At 28.5% G+C, this 20,592-nt stretch overlaps 4 protein-coding genes across 11 annotated transcripts in view; 2 read left to right on the top strand and 2 right to left on the bottom strand.

Annotated features, from left to right (window-relative positions):
• Positions 1-72: 72 nt before the first annotated feature.
• Positions 73-15,518, bottom strand: LOC117240893 (WD repeat-containing protein 61). Of its 2 annotated transcripts, none has more exons than XM_033506917.1 (10): positions 15,514-15,518; positions 12,261-12,263; positions 1,682-1,696; positions 1,475-1,584; positions 1,238-1,407; positions 898-1,136; positions 719-812; positions 556-649; positions 294-465; positions 73-189 (listed from the first exon to the last, which is right to left on the bottom strand). In XM_033506917.1, the coding sequence occupies exons 3-10, from the start codon at positions 1,682-1,684 to the stop codon at positions 88-90; spliced, it is 984 nt and encodes a 327-aa protein (XP_033362808.1). In that variant the 5' UTR covers positions 1,685-1,696; positions 12,261-12,263; positions 15,514-15,518; the 3' UTR covers positions 73-87. The 2 variants fall into 2 exon arrangements, with proteins under 2 accessions (XP_033362808.1, XP_033362809.1); XM_033506918.1 differs by having other exon boundaries at positions 1,244-1,407.
• LOC117240892 (28S ribosomal protein S27, mitochondrial) lies at positions 1,705-3,677 on the top strand. Its single transcript, XM_033506916.1, has 2 exons — positions 1,705-3,195; positions 3,273-3,677. Exons 1-2 carry the CDS (start codon positions 2,125-2,127, stop codon positions 3,555-3,557), a joined length of 1,356 nt encoding a protein of 451 aa, XP_033362807.1. The 5' UTR covers positions 1,705-2,124; the 3' UTR covers positions 3,558-3,677.
• LOC117240891 (coiled-coil domain-containing protein 22 homolog) lies at positions 3,683-7,665 on the bottom strand. The gene is made up of 8 exons (XM_033506915.1): positions 7,481-7,665; positions 6,834-7,005; positions 6,455-6,755; positions 6,138-6,382; positions 5,635-6,051; positions 5,110-5,550; positions 4,831-5,003; positions 3,683-4,102 (listed from the first exon to the last, which is right to left on the bottom strand). Exons 1-7 carry the CDS (start codon positions 7,531-7,533, stop codon positions 4,884-4,886), a joined length of 1,749 nt encoding a protein of 582 aa, XP_033362806.1. The 5' UTR covers positions 7,534-7,665; the 3' UTR covers positions 3,683-4,102; positions 4,831-4,883.
• The window catches only part of LOC117240890 (DENN domain-containing protein 5B), a 69,184-nt gene continuing 57,126 nt past the window's right edge, over positions 8,535-20,592 (top strand). For 5 of the 7 annotated variants that reach the window (XM_033506911.1, XM_033506913.1, XM_033506909.1 and 2 more), the window contains exon 1: positions 8,535-8,841. In XM_033506911.1, the coding sequence (XP_033362802.1) occupies positions 8,724-8,841 (118 nt within the window). In that variant the 5' untranslated portion in view covers positions 8,535-8,723. The remainder of the gene's footprint in view (positions 8,842-20,592) is intronic. The other 2 variants (XM_033506912.1, XM_033506914.1) reach the window with 1 other exon arrangement.

Genomic DNA, 20,592 nt, shown 5'->3' with positions numbered 1-20,592 from the left:
TAATATTACATTTATATAAAAACATAACATTTAAAGTTATGTAATATACATAAAGTAATATACAGTTATTCATATTTATACAAAAATTTATTTGTCATATAATGGACATTCATAAAGATTAATGGATTTATCTTCAGATACTGATGCAATCATGTTATTTCTTTGTGGATTGTACTTTACAGCCCATACCTAGAAAAGCAAAATGCTCACAACTCCAAATCACAGATTACTTTTTCTGCTTTATAAATTTACAATAAAAATTCCATAATGCTGTATGTAATACGATATCTCACCTGATCATTGTGTTCATTAAATGTATGTAAGCATTGTCTTTGGGCTAGTTCCCATACTTTAACTGTATGATCTGAACTACTAGATGCAAACTGTTGACCATTTGGAGCAAAAGCAACACCAAGTACCCATGAGGCATGACCTGACATAGTTCCTGCTAAATTAGCATCTTTTCTATATGTAAGAATAAGAAGGAATATATTAATGTTTCAATGTTTTAATCATATTTCTATTTTATGCGAATTGAAACTATGAATTACTTACACGTCATACAGTTTCATATGTCCATCATCTGATGCGGTAAGAAGTAATTGAGAATCTGGTGAAAAACAAAGAGACCTGATAGGCATTGCATGACCTAAAATATTTCAAATACATATTAATAATTGTAAATCATCAATAACTTATTAACAAAATTTGTTATTACCTTCCAATGTACGTAAAACTTTTCCATATGTAACATCAAAAATATTGATAATCCCATCAATTGCGCCACTAGCGATGTATTTACCATCAGGGCTCTAAAATAAGTAATTATATAATACAAAAACTATCTTGTGTTATTTTTGCACAAAATTATACAATATAAATGTTTAAAATACATACATAGGCAACGCTCAATATAAATTTTCCACCTCTGGTATCTAAAGTTTGTTCTTGTTTGCCACTGTCTGTTCCATATAAATGTATTTTACCTGAATGACTACCAGATACAATGAATTTATCATCTGGAGAAAATACCACTGTCCAAATATCTACAGGACCTACTTCAATGCTTGATATTTTCTCTCCTGTTTGCAAATTCCATAGTTTTAAACTTGAGTCTAGTGAACTTGATGCACATTCTGGAAGCATGTGTGTACATATCATATAGCTCTGCTAACATTAATATATTCATTAAAATAAAATACATGCAAATAATTTTGTGTTTTTATTAATTATTCACTTGAACCATCTGAATTAACTGCAACAGATACCACACCAAGCGAGTGACCAGTTAATTTATATTTTAGTTGTAAACTTTTGTCTTTTTGTTCCCAAACTTTGACGACATCATCGACTGAACCGGTTACTAAATATTCGACTGTCTCATTCCCATTAAACTGCATCGATTCACTGCCATATAATGAAGAAAATTGTACAGAAGTATATAAATGATAAAAAATACATCGAAATTAATTACCGTGAATCTTCATTATCCTGCTGTAATTCCTTTTTCTTCTTTAAACAGCCCCAAGCACATGTCCAAATGCTATCTTCATGAGCATTTTCAGTTTTATTAACTATCGAATACTGAAAAAATTTTTAATTCGTCTTTGCAACTGTCGCATATCATGAATAACATAACCTTTATATCGTGATAATTTGCAAATTCATTTATATTCCTCACCATTCCAGAAAGTATCTCCCAAACAATGATTAAAAATGATTTTGATCTAATACAAAATATACTGTTTCCTAACTATATGTACATACTAACTATTTATAAACACACGCATATATAACTTGAATATCCGAAAGTTCACCACACGCGTATGCGCGATAGCAGCTGACTTACAGGCAGCTGGATTCATTGAAATCAAATGTGTTTATGTTGAAAGTACTCTCAAAATTTTGAGAAATATATAGTTTATAATGGGTAATGTAAATAGAAACGCGTAAATAAGAATTAGAGCTTGATTTTATTAGTACTGTGCACATTTAAATTAACATAACATACTTCATTTTATACATTATATTACAATCGTAATTGTAACCTTTCTGTTTGATTTGATTGCACAAATAAAAAGATATCAAAGCTACCTTTTTAAGAATATGATCTAATGACAAAAAATGGAGTACAAAATGTTGAAAATATTTAGGTCTGGTAGAAAATTGTATCATGAGTTCCACAAAACTGTGGTGCAAAAACGGTCTTTTTTATCAGAAGCGTACCGGTGCGAGAATGCATGGAAAGCTCGTCTGCAATTTCCGTTACTCCAAAAATACAAACCGGAGGATTTATTTATAACCTTGGACAATAAATTTTTTATTGATGGAAAAGTTAGTGCCATAGACATAGATATATTTGCAAATACCATACGAAGCAAAGATCAGGTAGAAGAATTATTGAGTATAATCCAGAAACTACGAAAAAGTGCAGAAACAACAAATACCTTAGATTCAACACATCATGCTGTCATAAGATATTTATTTGATAATGATCTTACTGAACAACTTATGAATGTGTTACATGACAGACTTAAATATGGTATTTTTCCCGATTATGTGTGTTATAACATGCTCATGGATGCATATATAAAAAAAGAAGATTATGCCAGTGCCGTAAAAGTTGCTGTTTTGCCTATGTTGCAAGAGGATACTGACAACTTGATAACTAATGCACTATCTATATATGCTTGTCATAAATATTTAGAACATACAGGTACATGGCAAAAGCCATCAGAACCAATAGAAGATACTAAAGAAGAAGTAAAAATACGTGTGAATTATCTTAGAAATCCTTTCTTTGATGACCATTTTGATCTTACTGATCCAATTGATTTAATTGGAAAAACACTGGCTTTCCAGGGAAAATTTATGAATAATACACTAGGAAGGACTTGTCAACTGAGAGGTCTAATATTATATAAAAAATATCAAGATGCATCAAAGTCAATAAAGCAATGGTTAAATGAATTCGAAGGAGATATTGTTTACAATGAAGTTTTTGGCTTAATTGAAAATGACAAAGAAAAAGTACATAAAGAAAAAGCAACAAATGAATTTGAACAATTAATGTTAGAAGTCAATGGGTTAAAAGAAAAGAATTTATGTAAGGATAATTTAATTGAAGCATTAGAAAATAATGTTAAATCTGCAGTTGAAAAGCAACACGATATAGATATAAATGATCAGTTGCAGGTAATTGAAAATACATTAAAAAATACAAAACGGGTATTAATTAAATTTATTATTTATTATTTTGCTTAATATTTCAGAAATATACCGAATGGGAAAGAAAAAGACAATTAATATTAGATAAACAGATAGAGGAAATGAATCGAGAGGCCAAACTGCTGGAAATAAACAAATTGAAAGAAGAAATGAAGAAACAAGAACGATTTTTAACTTTCTTTGAAAATGAAGAAGAAATAGAACTACAGATAGAAGAAATGGAAGCAAAGGAAAAGGAAAATATGGAAAAACTCCTTAGCAAACATGGCGCTCAAAGGAAACTGAAGAAATTAGAAGGAGAAAAAGAATATATACCACCAATGCTTTAAATTCAGAGAGTAATTTTTGACATATTTATAATCTTTTAATAAATGTGTATAGTTAAAACCTTAATAAATTAAATACTTCCGAAAACTATGAATAAAGGGTTTATAATAATAAAAAACAGTAAAAATATGTATCACATTATTTATCTCTCATATTTTGTACATAATTCCTTAAAGTATTTTCTTAAATGTTTATTATGTAAGTTTATAGCGGATATCTCCAAAGCCACTTATTTCTTAGAAATATGGAAGTTAACTGTACAATTAAAGTTTATGCTAAAAAAATTATTAGGCTTTGTAGCAAATAACGTTCCGTTTGAGCGTTGATATTGAATCCATTTATGTCACATCTTGGCCTTCTTATAAACACGATTAGCGAATTACGTATAACTTTACGTTACACACAACTTTGGGCCAAGGCACAGTTTTAACAGTTACTTTTAAATTTAGAATAACTGTTAAAAACTATTTTATAGGCAGCAATATATCAAATCCTGCATAACTATAAAATTTGGTCTTCGTAATCATATTCGTTTATGAGGAATGTTCTGTAAATGCAATAATATAATTTCACTTTTGGTAAAAATTTTCTAATTAAAGCTTTAGCTCATTCTATCTTTAACATTAACACTTTGACTGCCACGCCGAAATCACACGTTTTGCTCAAGACGCCATGGGAGTATTTTTATTATTCAAAGCATATAATGGCAAAAGGTGGCGCCTTGGTAATAGTTGATAGCGACATATTATAACAAGGCTTTGTTGGTTTCAACAAACCATTCGCCTTTGTCATTTCGTTGTAAGCAAAACGTTCAGAATATATTGTTGAGACGTGTAGAAGATATTAGTAAACAGTATTTGCTCATTCTATATATAATAGTAAGGTATGTGCACACTTCTAACTTCAATTATATATATGATTATAAAGCAGCATTTACGATTATTTTCTAAGCTGTGTTTATAATAATATTCGTAGATTACCCCTCAAAGATATGGATGCAAACACAGTGCAGTGTTAGATGCAAGATTTGTTCGCATTTTCTTTTATTGATATTCTAATAAAAGTGTTTAATTGTTCAATGGGGCACTTTTTGTTTCAAAGTATCTTCTATTTATCGGTTATATTCAAAATGCCCTAACTGTCAATTTTCATACATTTTACAATTGTAAGAAGTTCAAGCGCTCTGGTCACCAGTGACCACTGTCGCGTCACAGGAGAAACCGTGGCCAGTCATATATGACCAACATGGCAGTCAAAGTGTTAATGGAACTTTACCTGGTCATTGTTATTACAAATAATATATCGTAATATCACAGATTATATAAAAATCACGAAGTTTTACTCTGTAATTGTGCCGTTAATTCTGCTGTTTCTTGTTTCATTTGTCTCAAATCAGCAGTTATCCTTTCCAAATTTGCTCCAACATTTTTTGTAGCTTCACAATCAATCTAAAATCCATTATAACTCTCTAATTATATTAGGTTTCAATAATATAACAGCAATATAAAAGTCATCTTCAAAGATATTATTACCTTTATACTATACAATATTTACCTGCTCTTCTAAGTCTCTTATTTCTCTTATAGTCGCACCTGTTTCTTCTACTAAACTTACGAGTTCACTACAATCAGAATGAAGTGTGGCCAATAATTTATAAGCTTTTCTTGATGCCTCATTCGTTCTTGCATCTCGAAATATTAATTCATCAGCAACAGTAAAGGACCTTTCTAATCTGCCTGTAAGTGTGTTAATTTCTTTTTGGATTTCACGCGTGTCAGCTAATACTTTATTAATCTCATCTCTTTGTTTTCTAATATTGTTAATTATTTCTAAAATTCGTTGAGTATATGCGGACCTATTCACTTCTTTAGGGAGTTTTTGAACTTCGATTACTAATTGTGAGTATTGTTGATCTTTATTACGACATTCTTCTTGTAATTCTCTCTCCTTCTCTTTTAGTAACTTAATATCATCGAGCTTCTTCTGACTTGCACTCTAAATATATATATTTAATACATGAAATTTTGAATTTACGTGAATAATTTGAATTTTATTTTATATTACGATGATAGTACTTACAGCTTTAGTAGAATGCTTTTCTCTTTCTTGTCTATACTTTTGGATTAGAGGCACTCTATGTTTCTCCCACTGATTACCTAAATTGATTAATTTACTTGTAGTAACTTCAATTGCTGTCTCTAGTTTCTTAATATTTTCTTCCCCATCTTGAAACAGATCATAAATTCTTGCTTTAATCTTTTTTTGTTCTTCATTAATTGTTAACTCTTTCTCCTCATTTTGATAATTTATTGTTACTTGTGCTACACTGGTACTTAGCTTCTTGATTGCATCTTGCAATTTTTCTATGTCATTTCTGGAACACTCACATTCTATTTTTATTTTTTCTATCTGTAAGTCTTGTTTTTCCATCTTATTTAATACTTTTTGTTCTATAATCTTAGTTTCTTTAGTGCCATTATCTTTTATCTGAGGTTGCTATATACAGAAAGATAATAAACAATTAATAAAACAGTCTAGAATGAGACTGTGTGAACATCGTTATCAATATTTTTAAAGCTTACTTTGGAAGGTAATGTTCTATCTTTTATTGAATTTCCATTCAGAAAATTAATATCACCAGATATATTAGCCTCAATAATTTTATCGCAATATTGTTTATTTAACCAATTTATTTGATCAAGAATACTCATTGAATGTGTATGAAGAGCTCTTGCATTGTAAGATATCAAAGAAGGTAGAAGTGATGATTCATTTTGCACTTGCTCAGGCACAGATTGCAGATAATGTATGCAATAATCTTGATATTCTATGGCAAACAAAATTTTCTAATCAAAATATTATTATAGTATTAAAATACATTAAATGTAAGCAATATTACCTTCTTTACTGTCCATTTTTGGAACTTCTAAATTCACAGATTTATAAGGGATTCTTGCCCGTCCTCTATTTCTAAATCCCTTTGTATGGCAATAATGTGGTAACCATGAAACTGATAGACTCTGTGTTATTACTGTTGCTATAGATTTTTCTAGTAATGCAATATTGCTAACAGGTTCGCTTAGAGGTTTATCACTTTCTTTCGGTAATTTTTCAATAAGAAACATGAAAACTTTCCTTAGGTCTGCTTCTGAGCTATATAAAAATGTTTGATAACCAATATCACCTTTGTATCCTAATTCCTAAATTTAGAAACAAGATGTCAATAAAATTAAAATATCAAAATTGCATAAATAATTTATATGTTTATAAAATCTTACTGAACATGCTTGAGCAAGTGTAGCACCTAGTCGAAATCTGGCTGCCATATTTATAGGTAAAATTGTTGATAATCCAAGTCCTGGTCTTATTATGTCTAAACATTTTACCGTTGCCTCTACTACCAATTCTGTGTTAAAACCACTGAGATTTGTTATATTCTCTGTTATGTCACTAAAAAAATTGATGTTAAAAATTTGCAAAGTATTTTTATATGAATAATACTTTATTTAATTCTGAATTGCTAAAGCAGTGTTAAGTAATGTAATTTACATAACATATGTGTCAAATAAATATTATTTAGGTTGATAATCAAACTCTGCAATATACATGTAGAACAAATTAAAATAAATTTTTTTATACAATCTTGCAATTAATTAAAAAATTATATCACACTTTTGCAACTATTTTTTAATCATTTAGTATTTGCAAACACTATTTCAATGTCGCGATATATATATATATATTTTTTTTTAAGTAATATCGTAATGTCTTCCTGTTTGATAAAATAAATTACAAATTATCATTTGGAAGTATAAAATATAATTCACATAAATATCACCGCCCACTTTCAGTCATATAAAACCGGTTGACATCAGATATCAAGAGTTTATTAAATGCATAAAACGTCGCAGAAAATAGATCTTACCAGCCTATTTGACGCAATGAATGAATAATTATATTGTCAACTTCCTCCATCATCCGTAAAAATGTGAAAATCCTATACTCTTTTACTATATTATTATATTGAAAGAAATTTAACTTGAACTGCACAAATCTAACCTGTCCATGAGTGAACAAACTTTTGTGCACTATTGTACAGATGGCGCGATAAATTATCAGTTTTACCAAAGCGAAATGTATTTATACTACACACACATATATTAATCATTTCATTATTTCTCATCTGTGATTTATATAATAATCCTCGAAAAAGAGATAAAATTTCATGACCATAACTGAGACAAAATGAAAATAATATATAACATATAATGTAATATTATATAAAGTTATAAAGCAACCACAAATCTTTTCTTAAATTTGTATTTTATGTAAATAAATAACTAGATTTACTATTGTACCAAGAAATCTTGAAAATTTTTTATCACGTGATAATAATTAATTTTTGCTTTTACTTATGTTTGTACAAAAATATGTGATTGGAAATCAAGATAAAAATTGTTATATATATATATATATATATATATATATATATATATATATATATATATATATATATATATATATATATATATATATATAATATGTACAAATTGTTCAGATTATTACTTCATACTGTTTTAAACAATTATATAAATTATCTTTTAAAAAATTTATTTAAACCACAGTGAAACTTTATCCTTTTCTATCTTTTTCACAAATCTATTATTTACAAAAATAACGTAGGAAAATAATAACGTAGGCATTCTGTTTTATATAAAGACTATAAGTTAAAGTTCTCAATAAATATTATTTCTCAATGAACATCAACCAATACTCGGACTCGTTGAACAAATTCAAATCAAATAAAAATGAAAAAATATAGAAATCTAAATGATGATGAAACGATTTATTTGTATGTATTCAGTATTTTAATTTGTAAATTCGGATAGATCTTATAATTTAAAATTACGCGCCAGCTTTCAGCCCCGACTACGAGAATCGATTTGTAGGCAAGTTCACGTGACAAAGTAAAGATCAATTATTCGCGGCGAGATCCGCACTCCGCGGAGTCGTGCGTTACGTTCTGTACGCGTCAACATCAGCTGTTGTTTCGCTGTCGCGTGAAATGACAGTTTCGTGGAGGTCCATAATGTGGAAATCGTTTTCGTGAGGGTGCTTCTTCGTCTACCGCGGAGGTGAGCCGTATCTGACCTTTCTCTCCGGGTAAGATGAACGGGAGCTTGGGAATAATGCGCGGACCAGAGCAACATCCTCAGAGATTCGCGGATTATTTTGTCATATGCGGATTAGACAAAGATTCAGGCCTAGAGCCAGACAAGTATTTCGGTGAGTTCCACTATCTTTTTCTGAGCATTTTTGGTAAAACGAAAGATGGTCTTCTTGATACGAATCGTTTAGTATTTATTTAATATCCAACGAGAGTTGGAATCGCTGTTATGAATGTTCGGTGGCTTTTATGGTCTGACAGAAAGACTGTGCTACTGTTGCAATTTTCGAAATCGCTAGATTGCGCAATGATAGATAATATCACGGAGCACTGTCAGTTATTTAAGTCTGTAAGATAGCTTGTATTCAAGAGTCCAAAAAGATTCATTAGTTCTCATTATCTTTTCATTCTTGGTTTATCGAATTTTTTTTGTTGATTGTAAGATTAGTTTCTTTGTTAATTAAGGAGCGAGGTTTATGTAAAGCATAGGTTGTTTAACTACTTCTTTTATTTGCACGTGATTGACACGTGAATTTCAATCGATGCCATTGTACCCTTTATAAAATATATCCCTTTGAGCGGACTCGTTGACAGTTCTACCAAACACATCGTCAGTATCTTCTCGTAATATAAAGTGATAAAATATTTTTTAAAATTTTATATATTCGTCTTATATTCAAGTGTGTTAGATAGCATATCTTTTGTAATAATATTTTCCTGAATGAATGTTTTATTCTTGATATGTTTTCAAATACAAATAGCCATCAATGTCAACATATCATATATAATCTTGTTAAGTTAGTAACATAGAAGGAAGCCACATTTTATAGAACCTTATACGCTAGATAATAATCAAGTTCATAGTGTATTTTTATTTTCATATTTTTTAATGCCACTTAAATCGATATTTTCAGTTGCTTATTTTAATCTTCCGTAAAGAGGATGTTCGTTGCACGTTTCAACATGTTGCCATTATCAATATTATTAAATGTTAAGTGCAATAAACAGTATTCGTTTATCATTAGTACATTATTATATAATTATTATTTTGATAATTTAGGTATACGTATTTATAGATACATACATACAGAAAAATATGTTCAGATTATCTTGTTATTTGTACTAAAATAATAATTAGAATTAAACGATTCCATTTTGTAGCAGTGTCAAGTATGTAGGTTACCTTAAAATAATTTTTTGGCGAAATAAATTCTAATGTTACTCGTAATTTCAAGTTAATTACAAATAGAGTAACAAGTCTTAAACATTTTTATTCTGATTTACAACACAGCTGTCAAAATTATACAATACTTATTTCAGTTTACAGTAGTACAGTATATTTTATTAAAATCTATTTCCCAAACTGCTTTCGTCTTAATAAATATTTTTTATGATATAATATCAATATAACAGTATAAGGAAAATTTTTGGTATTATCTATTCAGTTAATTTTTTTACCACGAGAATATAACATTATTATAAATAGAATTATTAATTAAATTACGAAATATTTGTATAACATATTATTTTAAGCAATAAAATTTATCTCGATTTATATTAGGTGCTTATACTTTATTAGGTGTACTGATTGTTATCGATAAATTGATAATTGACGAAACGAAATTACATTTCGGTTATTCACGTGTCCGATTATCCAATGTCTTCATTTTCGTACAAAACTTGTAAACATCACTGTTTATGTGCAATGATTAATAGTTCGTAGCAAGATTAGAAAACGGGTGGTGCAGTTGAAAATACAATTACTAGCCTAATTTGTTAGTCAACTTTGTTGAATATTTTACTGTTGGTCGACTGACAGTTAGCAACACTCAGCCGTGCAAAACCGCTGGAAACGCGAACAATGAGGGCACAGGAAGCAACGGATCTTCTTGGGAAGAAAGATGTTTCTCTCGTTTGAACGATTTTTCCTGAGAACGACTCGGAAGATCGTTTTACAGAGTATAGTAGCATGTCATCGTTGAGAAAATTCCGCATTAGAAACTGCACGTGTGGAGTGATGACCATCCGTTCTGCTATAGCGATTGGCCGCAGCTTCTTGTGTTTATTTACGTAATTTCTACAAACTTGGCGCAATGCTTATTTAGATTAGCATTTCACGGCCACGTTTATTTTTCCTTTATACTCTATTTACTACTAATACTTCGAAAGAAGACTTGCTTCCTTTATATGGTAGGGAATAGGAAGTTGTGAAAATGCAGTTTTGAATAAAAAATGAGAGAAAATTGCAATTGCGGGTTTTTGCTTAAATATTACATAATACAATTAAAGATCGCTTTTTACTATTGTCTCCATTTCTGGTCATTTGTATTCGAAACAAGAATTACTCATTTGTGTTATAAATACATTATCAGATATACAGGGTGGTTGGTAACTGGTGGTACAAGCGGAAAGGGGGTGATTCTACGCGAAAAAAGAAGTCGAAAATATAGAATAAAAATTTTTCGTTTGAGGCTTTGTTTTCGAGAAAATCGACTTTGAATTTTCGCTCGGTACGCGTGCACTTTAACACGTTTCGTTATAACGGATCTCACTGTAGATCGTTGTCTCAATGGAAAAATTAAAAAAAAAATAAAAAAAATTTTTTATTCTATATTTTCGACTTCTTTTTTCGCGTAGAATTATTCCCTTTCCGCTTGTACTACCAGTTACCAACCACCCTGTATTACATACATATTACAAAACACGAAACAAAGGTTCTGCTAAAGAGAGCAATTTATTATATGGGATAAGGCGCGTCAGTTATTATTGAATTATATACATATTATATATAGTCAGTTACTAAAGTAAACGTACTCTTCCTAAATGGAGAATATTAGATATGGTGAAAATATTAGCCCTACGAAGTCTTTCGACGCGCAAAGACACATATTGATAAAATATAATACAATTTATTCGTTTTCACCTTAATTAAGAAATAAGAATTAAAAAAAGATATAAGAGACAATGTTACAAAAGATACATATAGTGTTATACCTATGTGAGATAAAAAAAGGCTTAATATTATATTTTTATCAATGTATGTATCAATATCTAGCAGGTCTTTCGTAAGCATCAATAGTATTCTATTATCTTCTCGATGTTGAAAAAATTAAAAAGTTGTATAATTTTGTATCTAATTTTATCCCAAGATTTCAATTCTTTTCATTCCTGTTAGAAATATACAATAATAATAATAATAATGGTGTTGTTATGTAAATATAAATAATTTTATGACAAAATGCATTTTTAGTTTCTTTGTTAAGTTAGATGTACAAAATTCAATAGGTATAGGCAGATATTCGTGATTAAAACCGTATGTAGATATAATTTGAAATTAATCATACATACAACCAATACATAATTACAGTATTATTATCATGTTTTATATTTCTCATTATTTATTAAATTCTTTTGCTAAATACATATAAAATCTCCAGTTGGATATCAATGAAACAAAACAATTTACAAATGAGTAATTGCTTTGTCCTTAGAAGCATATTTTGATCAAGTTATATGCGCTTACTATTTCCAAACAGACGTACTCAAACGAGATACATATGTTCTCATATAAGAACATCAAATGTCGTTCTTAGTCGATCGTGTTAGCTTCTTGGAAGAATTTATGTAATGTCGTTAGTTTTCCAAGGTGGACGGACGTAAGGCGTAACTCAATCCTGAAAACTCGCGCGCTAGCCGATGAAAGTGGCTAGTATTGTGTTACGACACACTTGTTTCGCTACGAATTTCTACGGTTAAGTCCAACACGTGTGTGCATCGTCGTGTATCATATTCTACTATATTGCTGTATTCTACTGTATTGGTATTCTACTATATTCTACTATATCATACCGCAATTTATCACTAGCTTCTAGTGTTATACATTAACATTCTACGTTTATGATTTAAGTTCCTAACAAATATAAAGTAATGATTTCAATTAATAATTTTGACCTGAATTAAGCTCCTAGTTACAAGAAAATTACAATAGATTAGCAATTAGTTGTTAATGAGACAATTATGAGGTTTTAGTTAGGCGAATCTTTGCTGAAAAGAATTTAATTTACTTTTAGAATATTTCAAGTGTATTTATCTATTTGAAATTTTTAAGTTTTAATTATTTACATTTTGAGTGAAAAATTTTGGATCATAATTAGATTATAATAGATATTATTTTACCTTCTTTGTCATTAAAAATTTCAGTTTTAGTCTAAATTTTTCAATTTCCAAATTTATATACTAATTATAATACTACAGAAAATCCAAAATATTGAAAAGATCTCGAAAATTAACTTCTTTTTATAGATTAATTTTGAATGTTTTAAAAATAAATAATACGTAAAGTGTTTCTACACTTCTCCAATTCTTTTTTATGGGAAATTTTTTTTTCTTTTTTGTTGAATTTCTTTATGCAGAAGTAAACGTTGTAATCTTATCCGAAAGGGATAAAAGAATGTTGTACGCGTGGAGACTTTGCCAGTATAGATTGAAAGAAACGCGGCATGAAACGAGACGCAGTTTGTACTTTTACCAACGTTCGGCTGAAAAATACTCGGGCTATAAATTGAAATGTAATTCTGGCGCGCCCTAAAAGCGTATCTCATTCTGCGCGACGAACAAAGGCTAATTGTGAACAATGACAACAAGAAAGAGATAATTCCCGCTTTCGTTGAATTGTAACCTTCGACCTCGTCCGTTCGACGTGTTTAGCCGTGTCGCGAAAAATGAATATTCTTAGCGACGCGTTGAAAGAGTTGCTGATGAAACCTATTTAATTTTCAGATATCAAACATTTCATAATAGCTATCTTATCAAAATTGCGTAGCCACTTTTTTATATCAAATATAATTTTGCTAAAATATGAACTCTGATAGAACTGTACACAAATTATGGCAAATTGGAATACTAGTGGATGAAGTTAAGTTTGGAGTAAAATGTAAATATAAAAGAATTGACAATTGAATGAAATTGTTAATTAGAAAGATTTTTGATAAAATAAACGATCCGTAAAATGTATTTGGTTTGTAAAAAAAGACATTTTTTATTGTCGTAATGTGTTATACAAATACACGATAAATTTAAATTATTAATGAAAATAAAATTTTTGCTTTATATGTTTACAAAAATTGTTTTATACGTATTGTATCTTAGGATAATTATAAGCAATGAAAAAGCATTTGGATTATTAACAAAAGCAACTTGTTTTATTTGTAAGAAAATTTGTAAGAATAAAAGAAAAGGAAAAAAAGAAGGAAAAGTTAGGTAGCTTTCCGTATGATATATTTCGTGATAGTAGCTTCCTAGAGTTTTTCTAAAAAAGAAAGTTCTCGAATAAAGCGCGGTGCGACAAAGAAACGGAGGGGAATTCTAAAGATACTGCACGCTGAGAGCAGCTGCAACAGATGCAATGCAATGCATCGTGAGCAGCCTGGACACCCTCAAGGGTAACAAAATTAATCAGAACGCAAGGGCGTTTCGAAACAAAGTTCATTTATTTGTCTAGCGCGGTATTAATAATCTAGTTAGGATGTTATCTAACTAAGGTTTTTTAATCAATTGAATTTAAGATATCACATCAAATATATTCCTAATAATATACTTTTATTATATTAAAACATTTTTTAAATAGTAAACGCAGCTTTAAAAAATGTTATACAGGCTAGATTTTTAATAGATATTTATTTGTTCTTTTTTCTTGCAATTAAAAGTCATTGGTGAAAAACATAATAAGTAGTTTGATACAATTTCACATCAAAGCTATATTTTCATTTGACTTTGAGATTATGTATTTTTATCATCTTCGTGAACATTACAAAAATATTAATAAGATTATTCTTTCTGCACACTAGTATCACTTAAATTAAATTAACATAAAAATGATATCAATATTATTCATTTCTTAAAAAACATCGTAGATATATTTTCTACTTTCAAAAGACTTGTGTTTGTAAATGTATCAAGTTATTCCCCCTTTCAATTATTTTATGTTAAAATATTTCTTCTTATTTGTCTTTTAGTTATCAAGTGACGTAAATGTCAGAAAATGAAAAGGGAAATTATATTTTTGCTATTTACTAATAATAACATGCTAACAATAAAAGAAAACTGTGGAAAAAGATATGTCACATTTTCTATTTTCCATGTATAGATAGTTTTAAAGTTCAATATATTGTCAATTAATCCCCTGTTATAAAAATGATCTTTCTATTTGATCTCAAAATTAGTTTTGTTACAATAAAATATACAATAAAATAATAGTTATACTTTTAACTTCTACATTTCGTTAAATATATCTTTGAATCTAACAGGTTCTTTTCACTTCTATCTATTTTATATTTAAGTATTAATTATAAGGTGACATTAAATTCAACAAATCAACTAATCAACAAAGATGTACTCATTATGTATTTTTTCCTACAACCTTTATTTTAAGTATAAAATAATAAGTATAAAATAATTAAATATAAAATTTGAAATAATACATGTTAATTTCCTAAATTATTTATATAAAAAAATGTTTATATCGATAGATATATACTATCTGCTAATAAACAAATAGTTTTGTAAATTATAAGTATTAATATTATTATTAATATTATTATTATTAGTATTATTAATATTATTTGTTCTCGAATTATATACAATTTATTTTAAGAAGATAATTTTATTTTAGAAAAAGATAAATTTATTTTAAGATGTTTTTAAAAATGAATAGTAGTGTATCAAATAAAACAGTTATCATTTACAGGTTTGTTACCTTGTGGTTTGGATGATTTCGGGTACAATAGATTCACATATCTCCCAATCCCAATAGAAGCAGCCAGTTTGCTCAAACTCACCCATTCGTCAATTTAATATGTTGGTATAGTGAGATGGCTCGATCGATCCAGTCGCTCGCAAAGTTCAGTTATTAAATACGTCTGCTTCGTTATGGTAAACGATGCTTGTCGGAGGATGATAATAAGCCAGAAAAATGACTTTTCTTAATTAAATTCTACTTTGCAACTATTTGTGAGCAATGTATCTTATAAAAGAGAGTCTATATATTTTAAAGTTACCAGAAACGTCAATGATTAAATGGTTCATATGAACCGATAAATATTGAAATCGATATTTATCGTGGCGATAGCTTGCCGATAATTATTAGTAGCATCTGCATTATCGATATTTACCGATATGTATTTAAGTGAATTTCAAAGTGTTATTATGAAAGGTAAAATTTCTGTACAAAGTGTGCGAATATTGTAAAAAACATTAAATATGCAAATGGTACGAGAAAATATATTTGATAAAATTATCATTTCATCAGGGATAGATGAAAATAAACAAGATTACTTAAACAATTTACTATATATTATATTGTATAAGAATTATACTGTGGGCTTAGATTTGTGGTATAGGTGATGTCAGAGAAATTCCATAGCTCAAAACTAGAAGAAAGTCAAGAGTAATAAAATTACGTTACAGGCTTCACTTTTGAGTAGATAGAGTTTGGAAACATGGCAAGTAACATCTGTATTTAACTAATTTCTGACTGCATCTGAGTGAACAATTAACAGGAAGTTATACTACATGTTAAGATAAGTCGAAAATGTGAAATAAAATTTTTGCGCCTGTAGTCTCATTCTTGATAAAATATGTTAGAATTAAAAAATTTTTCGAGTACATGTGTACTGAATTATTTTTGACTCGATATTTCCAAAACGACTTTCTCCACTTTCCAAACTTCCCTTTTGTCAAAACGAAGCTTTAAATACAAAGTTTTATTCTACTTATCAATTTATTCAATCAATTCATCAATCTTTAACTTATTATATTTTGTTATCTAGGGTAACCTCGGTCGATTGTCTGTTTCTATCTAGTTAGAAATTAGTTAATGTAATATAATGTATAATGTAAAGTAATGTAATCCTCGGTTGATTGTCTGTACCTATGTAGTTAGAAATTAGTTAAATTTTCGTATATTTACTTTTAAACACAATTTGTTCGAAAATGGAGACATCAATGCAATTTGATTATTTCATGTTATTCCTCGTTTCCGCGTTATTATTAATATTATTTTCGATTACATAATCCCCCTGATATTGATAAATCTATGGTAAATTATTATAGATTTTTCGTCTTACGTATCTGCATATATTAATTGGATATTTTTAATAAACTAGTGGAATATATTTTTACTTACATTACATTATGTGAATATTGTCAAACGTTACATACACGTATCGTTTTGATAGTAGAGTTTTCAATTTTCGTAGTTTTTTTTTACTAAAGAACATATGTATCCATGGAAATATAGTAAATTGTGTTTCCACATGTTTCTTAAATATTGAAGAAATCGTTTGATTCGATTAGTTTTAAGAAAACTTTTTCTTATTGTGATTACTTCTGGAAAGTTTAATTATAGATACGCACATATTCGGTGTGGTAATTATTTCATATAGTTTAAAATGAGGATAACGATGAAAATAAAAGACATAATAAATGCAGGAGAAAGTACGATAGAAATGTTGTGCTAAAGAGGAGAATCGCTTACGTAGATGTACATATCATATACACTCTTTAAAACAGAATAACATTTTCAGAATTGAACCAAATGACTTGAGTTTTTTTTTTTTTTGGAAGTTGGAAGAATTTATTTACTAGGTGACGTAAAAAAATTTTTAAGAGACTTTCTACAACTTTTTTATATGGCTCTGTAATGAAAATTTAAACACATTTTGGACATTTATGTGTTATACATAAACTAGACCTTCTAGCTTATCAAAAAAAGAAAAAAGTCAAATCATTCGATCCCTTTTTACAAAAATTGTTCTGTTGTATAGAGTGCGAATATAAATAGTAATTGTACATACATCAATTTTTGTAAACTATATATATATATATATATATATATATATATGTATATTATTTAGAAGCTTTTGTGATTTCAGGAACATAATCGTAAAAGAAATGTCCATATTTTATTAATAAAATTTAATTAGTTACTTATTCATTTAATACCAAGATCACATGTAATCCATAAAAAAAGAGAAGCTTCCAAAGTGATATTGAGTTAATTTAAGAACTAACGCAACAAATAATAAGACAACATATAATCTAAGTATAATATCTAATCCACAATAAAATCATTTAATTGCCGTTCGTCTCTGCGAACTGTTTTCTCAATTGAAGCAAACGTGGTTAGATACGTGTATGTTTAACTGAGCATACATAATTCGGCGTACGGTATAATGAAAAGAAGGGAAGAATACATTGCATTAACTTGTAACAGTCTTCGATGCATTTTACTTTAACAGGAAACATATAGACCTGTGCAATCACCTGCAATCACATATAGACCTGTTATATCGCAGTAGAATTGAAACTATCCAAGAAAGCAATTTTGCTAGAATTGCAGGCACTATCGAAATATGTCTAAATATTGTAAATATGTATGTTATTGCGTACGTCGCATAGCGTGACAGTTTAATACTCTGGCAAGATAAAATGTAATTTTGATACAGATGTATACAAATTTATTGTGAATTTATTGAGAATGAATATTACGAAAGTATTAGAATATCCATTTCGCCAGAAAACATACAAATTGTTCGAAAAAATAATCAACATTTAATAGCCTGATAATAATGACTGATAAACTGACTTTCTCCGTTTGATCATATGTCACGTATTGTATATTTACTCGAATTCCTTTTATAATTTTATTCTACCGATATCCTAGCGCGAAACTTTTATGTATGTACTGTTATATGTTGTTATTCGGGATATGTTCATGTTTTTTTCAATGAGAATTTTATTAATCTTTTAGATCCTTATAACATTTAACACGTAATTTAACCTCTCTTTTTACAATTAGGCTTTTAACAGCTTCATTATATCTACAATGTTAATTTTTTACTCATAGCTGGACTTGGAGACAATACAATAGATACATAAAAGATTATTTCAGACAAACGATGACATCTATCATTCAATGTTAGCGTTTACTTCATTTTACGGTAAACTGACAATATTTTGGCATCAATGTTACAAATGAATTAATTTTTTTTTCTTTAAGTGTTTGACATATTTTAGTACTTGTTTTAAATTGAAAATTTCATTTTGCAACACTGACAATTTTTAACAAATTTTTATTTTGAGTATCTCTTATTGAAAATCAGGTGTTTTTAAATTTGAAAGTTATAATTCAAGTAACAAGTTACAAGTTGGAAATTAAGAATCGTATTAATCTGCTACTATCAATTTTACTTTTACTTTTGCTGTCATTCTTGTAATACTTTTCTTACTTCACTTAATTATTTCAAAAAAAAAAAAAAAAAAAAGAAATACTAAATACTTATCAACATTTAGTTGAATATTATGTTTTATATTGAAACTAATATTTGTTAGGATATTTGCGTAAAATTATTTTTGTATGTAAATTACGTTTAAGCAAGATAATTTATTATTTTGACGCAGAATATATAGATGGCACAAGCTTTTAATAAGAACATATATGCGCACATATTTTAAGGATATCTTCTAGGTTTTGACCAGCTCTATGCGTCACTTTCTCTTTGATTCTGATTCGTTTTTCTTTATATTCTATATATTTTTGCTTGCTAAAACAAAAGTAAGATTGAAATACGTATGTACATATATAAAAATTGGAGCGATGCAGCAGAGTTAGATTAGACTTTATAGAGAGCTGTATCACTTTATTTAAACGATTATAAATATAAATAAATATAAATATAAATATAAACTATTAACACCAAATTATTTTCACATAATATTATACTGTACTACATTTGAATGGTTATATACGCATAACAATTTTCTGGTCAGCATCTGGTTAGTTATTTAAAAGTTAAACTAAATACATTTCTTTAATTGAGTCAGCATTCTTTTTTAGAGGTCAAATACATTGCGATATGTAATTACAATTAAATACCTGCATCATAACCGAAGATAATTATAGCTTTTGAAGTTGTGATTATACTATGTACTCACATCAACGACATTTACAATCCTTAGCCTGTGAATATCAATTAAAAATATACATATCTGGTTATACACAAAGAATTTTTTATATTTTAGTCCCTATGTTGTTCTATTTTTCCTTTATTCCATGACGGAATAAAGGAAGAGCTGTTCTGTCTAGAAGAGTCTTGTTTCCGGTAAACAGTATAGGTTATCAGTAAACGATGGCTGTTTACGCAAGGAAAACACATTCATCTAGCAAGTACGCGGAACATGTATCTATGTCACTAGTATATATTCGTAAGATAGTAGGTAATCATTTGATTATCTTTTTATTGCTATACAGAGTGACACAATAATGTATCGTTAGATTTTTATAACCTAACATCTAGAATCACGTTTAATTTTATAGTAGCATAGTGCACCATTACTATCACAAGGAGCATCGATGAAGACGCATTGAGTCAGTTATTATACGACGATTTAATGATCAATAAACTTGTCTTCATGAAATGGACCTTTCATTAATGTTAAGTACGATGTTAATACTGCAGTAATATTTTTTATCATAATGTATGTTCTTACAAGTAAGTACACTACTGCTTAAAAATATCCGATCACCTTTCTCTGACAGAGTGTAATTCAATTAGAAGTTTACTGGAAAAATAATTTACAATTATTTTATTTTTTATCATCGTTGCAGCTGTACATAGTAGAATATTAGGTAATTATCGATATGTCCCTCACCTCATCGATGATGTATGATTTTTTAATATATTGTAGAAATCAACATTTTAAACAATTCTTTCCTATACATATAAATGTATAGGACCGTCGCATAGCCTTAACTTCTGTCGATACCACCACAGTGAATTCTGTCTAAAATTCTTCATCCGTGACAACGTATT

The sequence above is a fragment of the Bombus vosnesenskii genome, unplaced genomic scaffold (genome assembly GCF_011952255.1).
Source record: "Bombus vosnesenskii isolate JDL3184/JDL3185 unplaced genomic scaffold, Bvos_JDL3184-5_v1.1 scf7180000015060, whole genome shotgun sequence".
Classification (NCBI taxonomy): domain Eukaryota; kingdom Metazoa; phylum Arthropoda; class Insecta; order Hymenoptera; family Apidae; genus Bombus; species Bombus vosnesenskii.
Note: the sequence above shows the minus strand (reverse complement) of the source record. Positions and strands in the feature narration are given on the sequence as shown.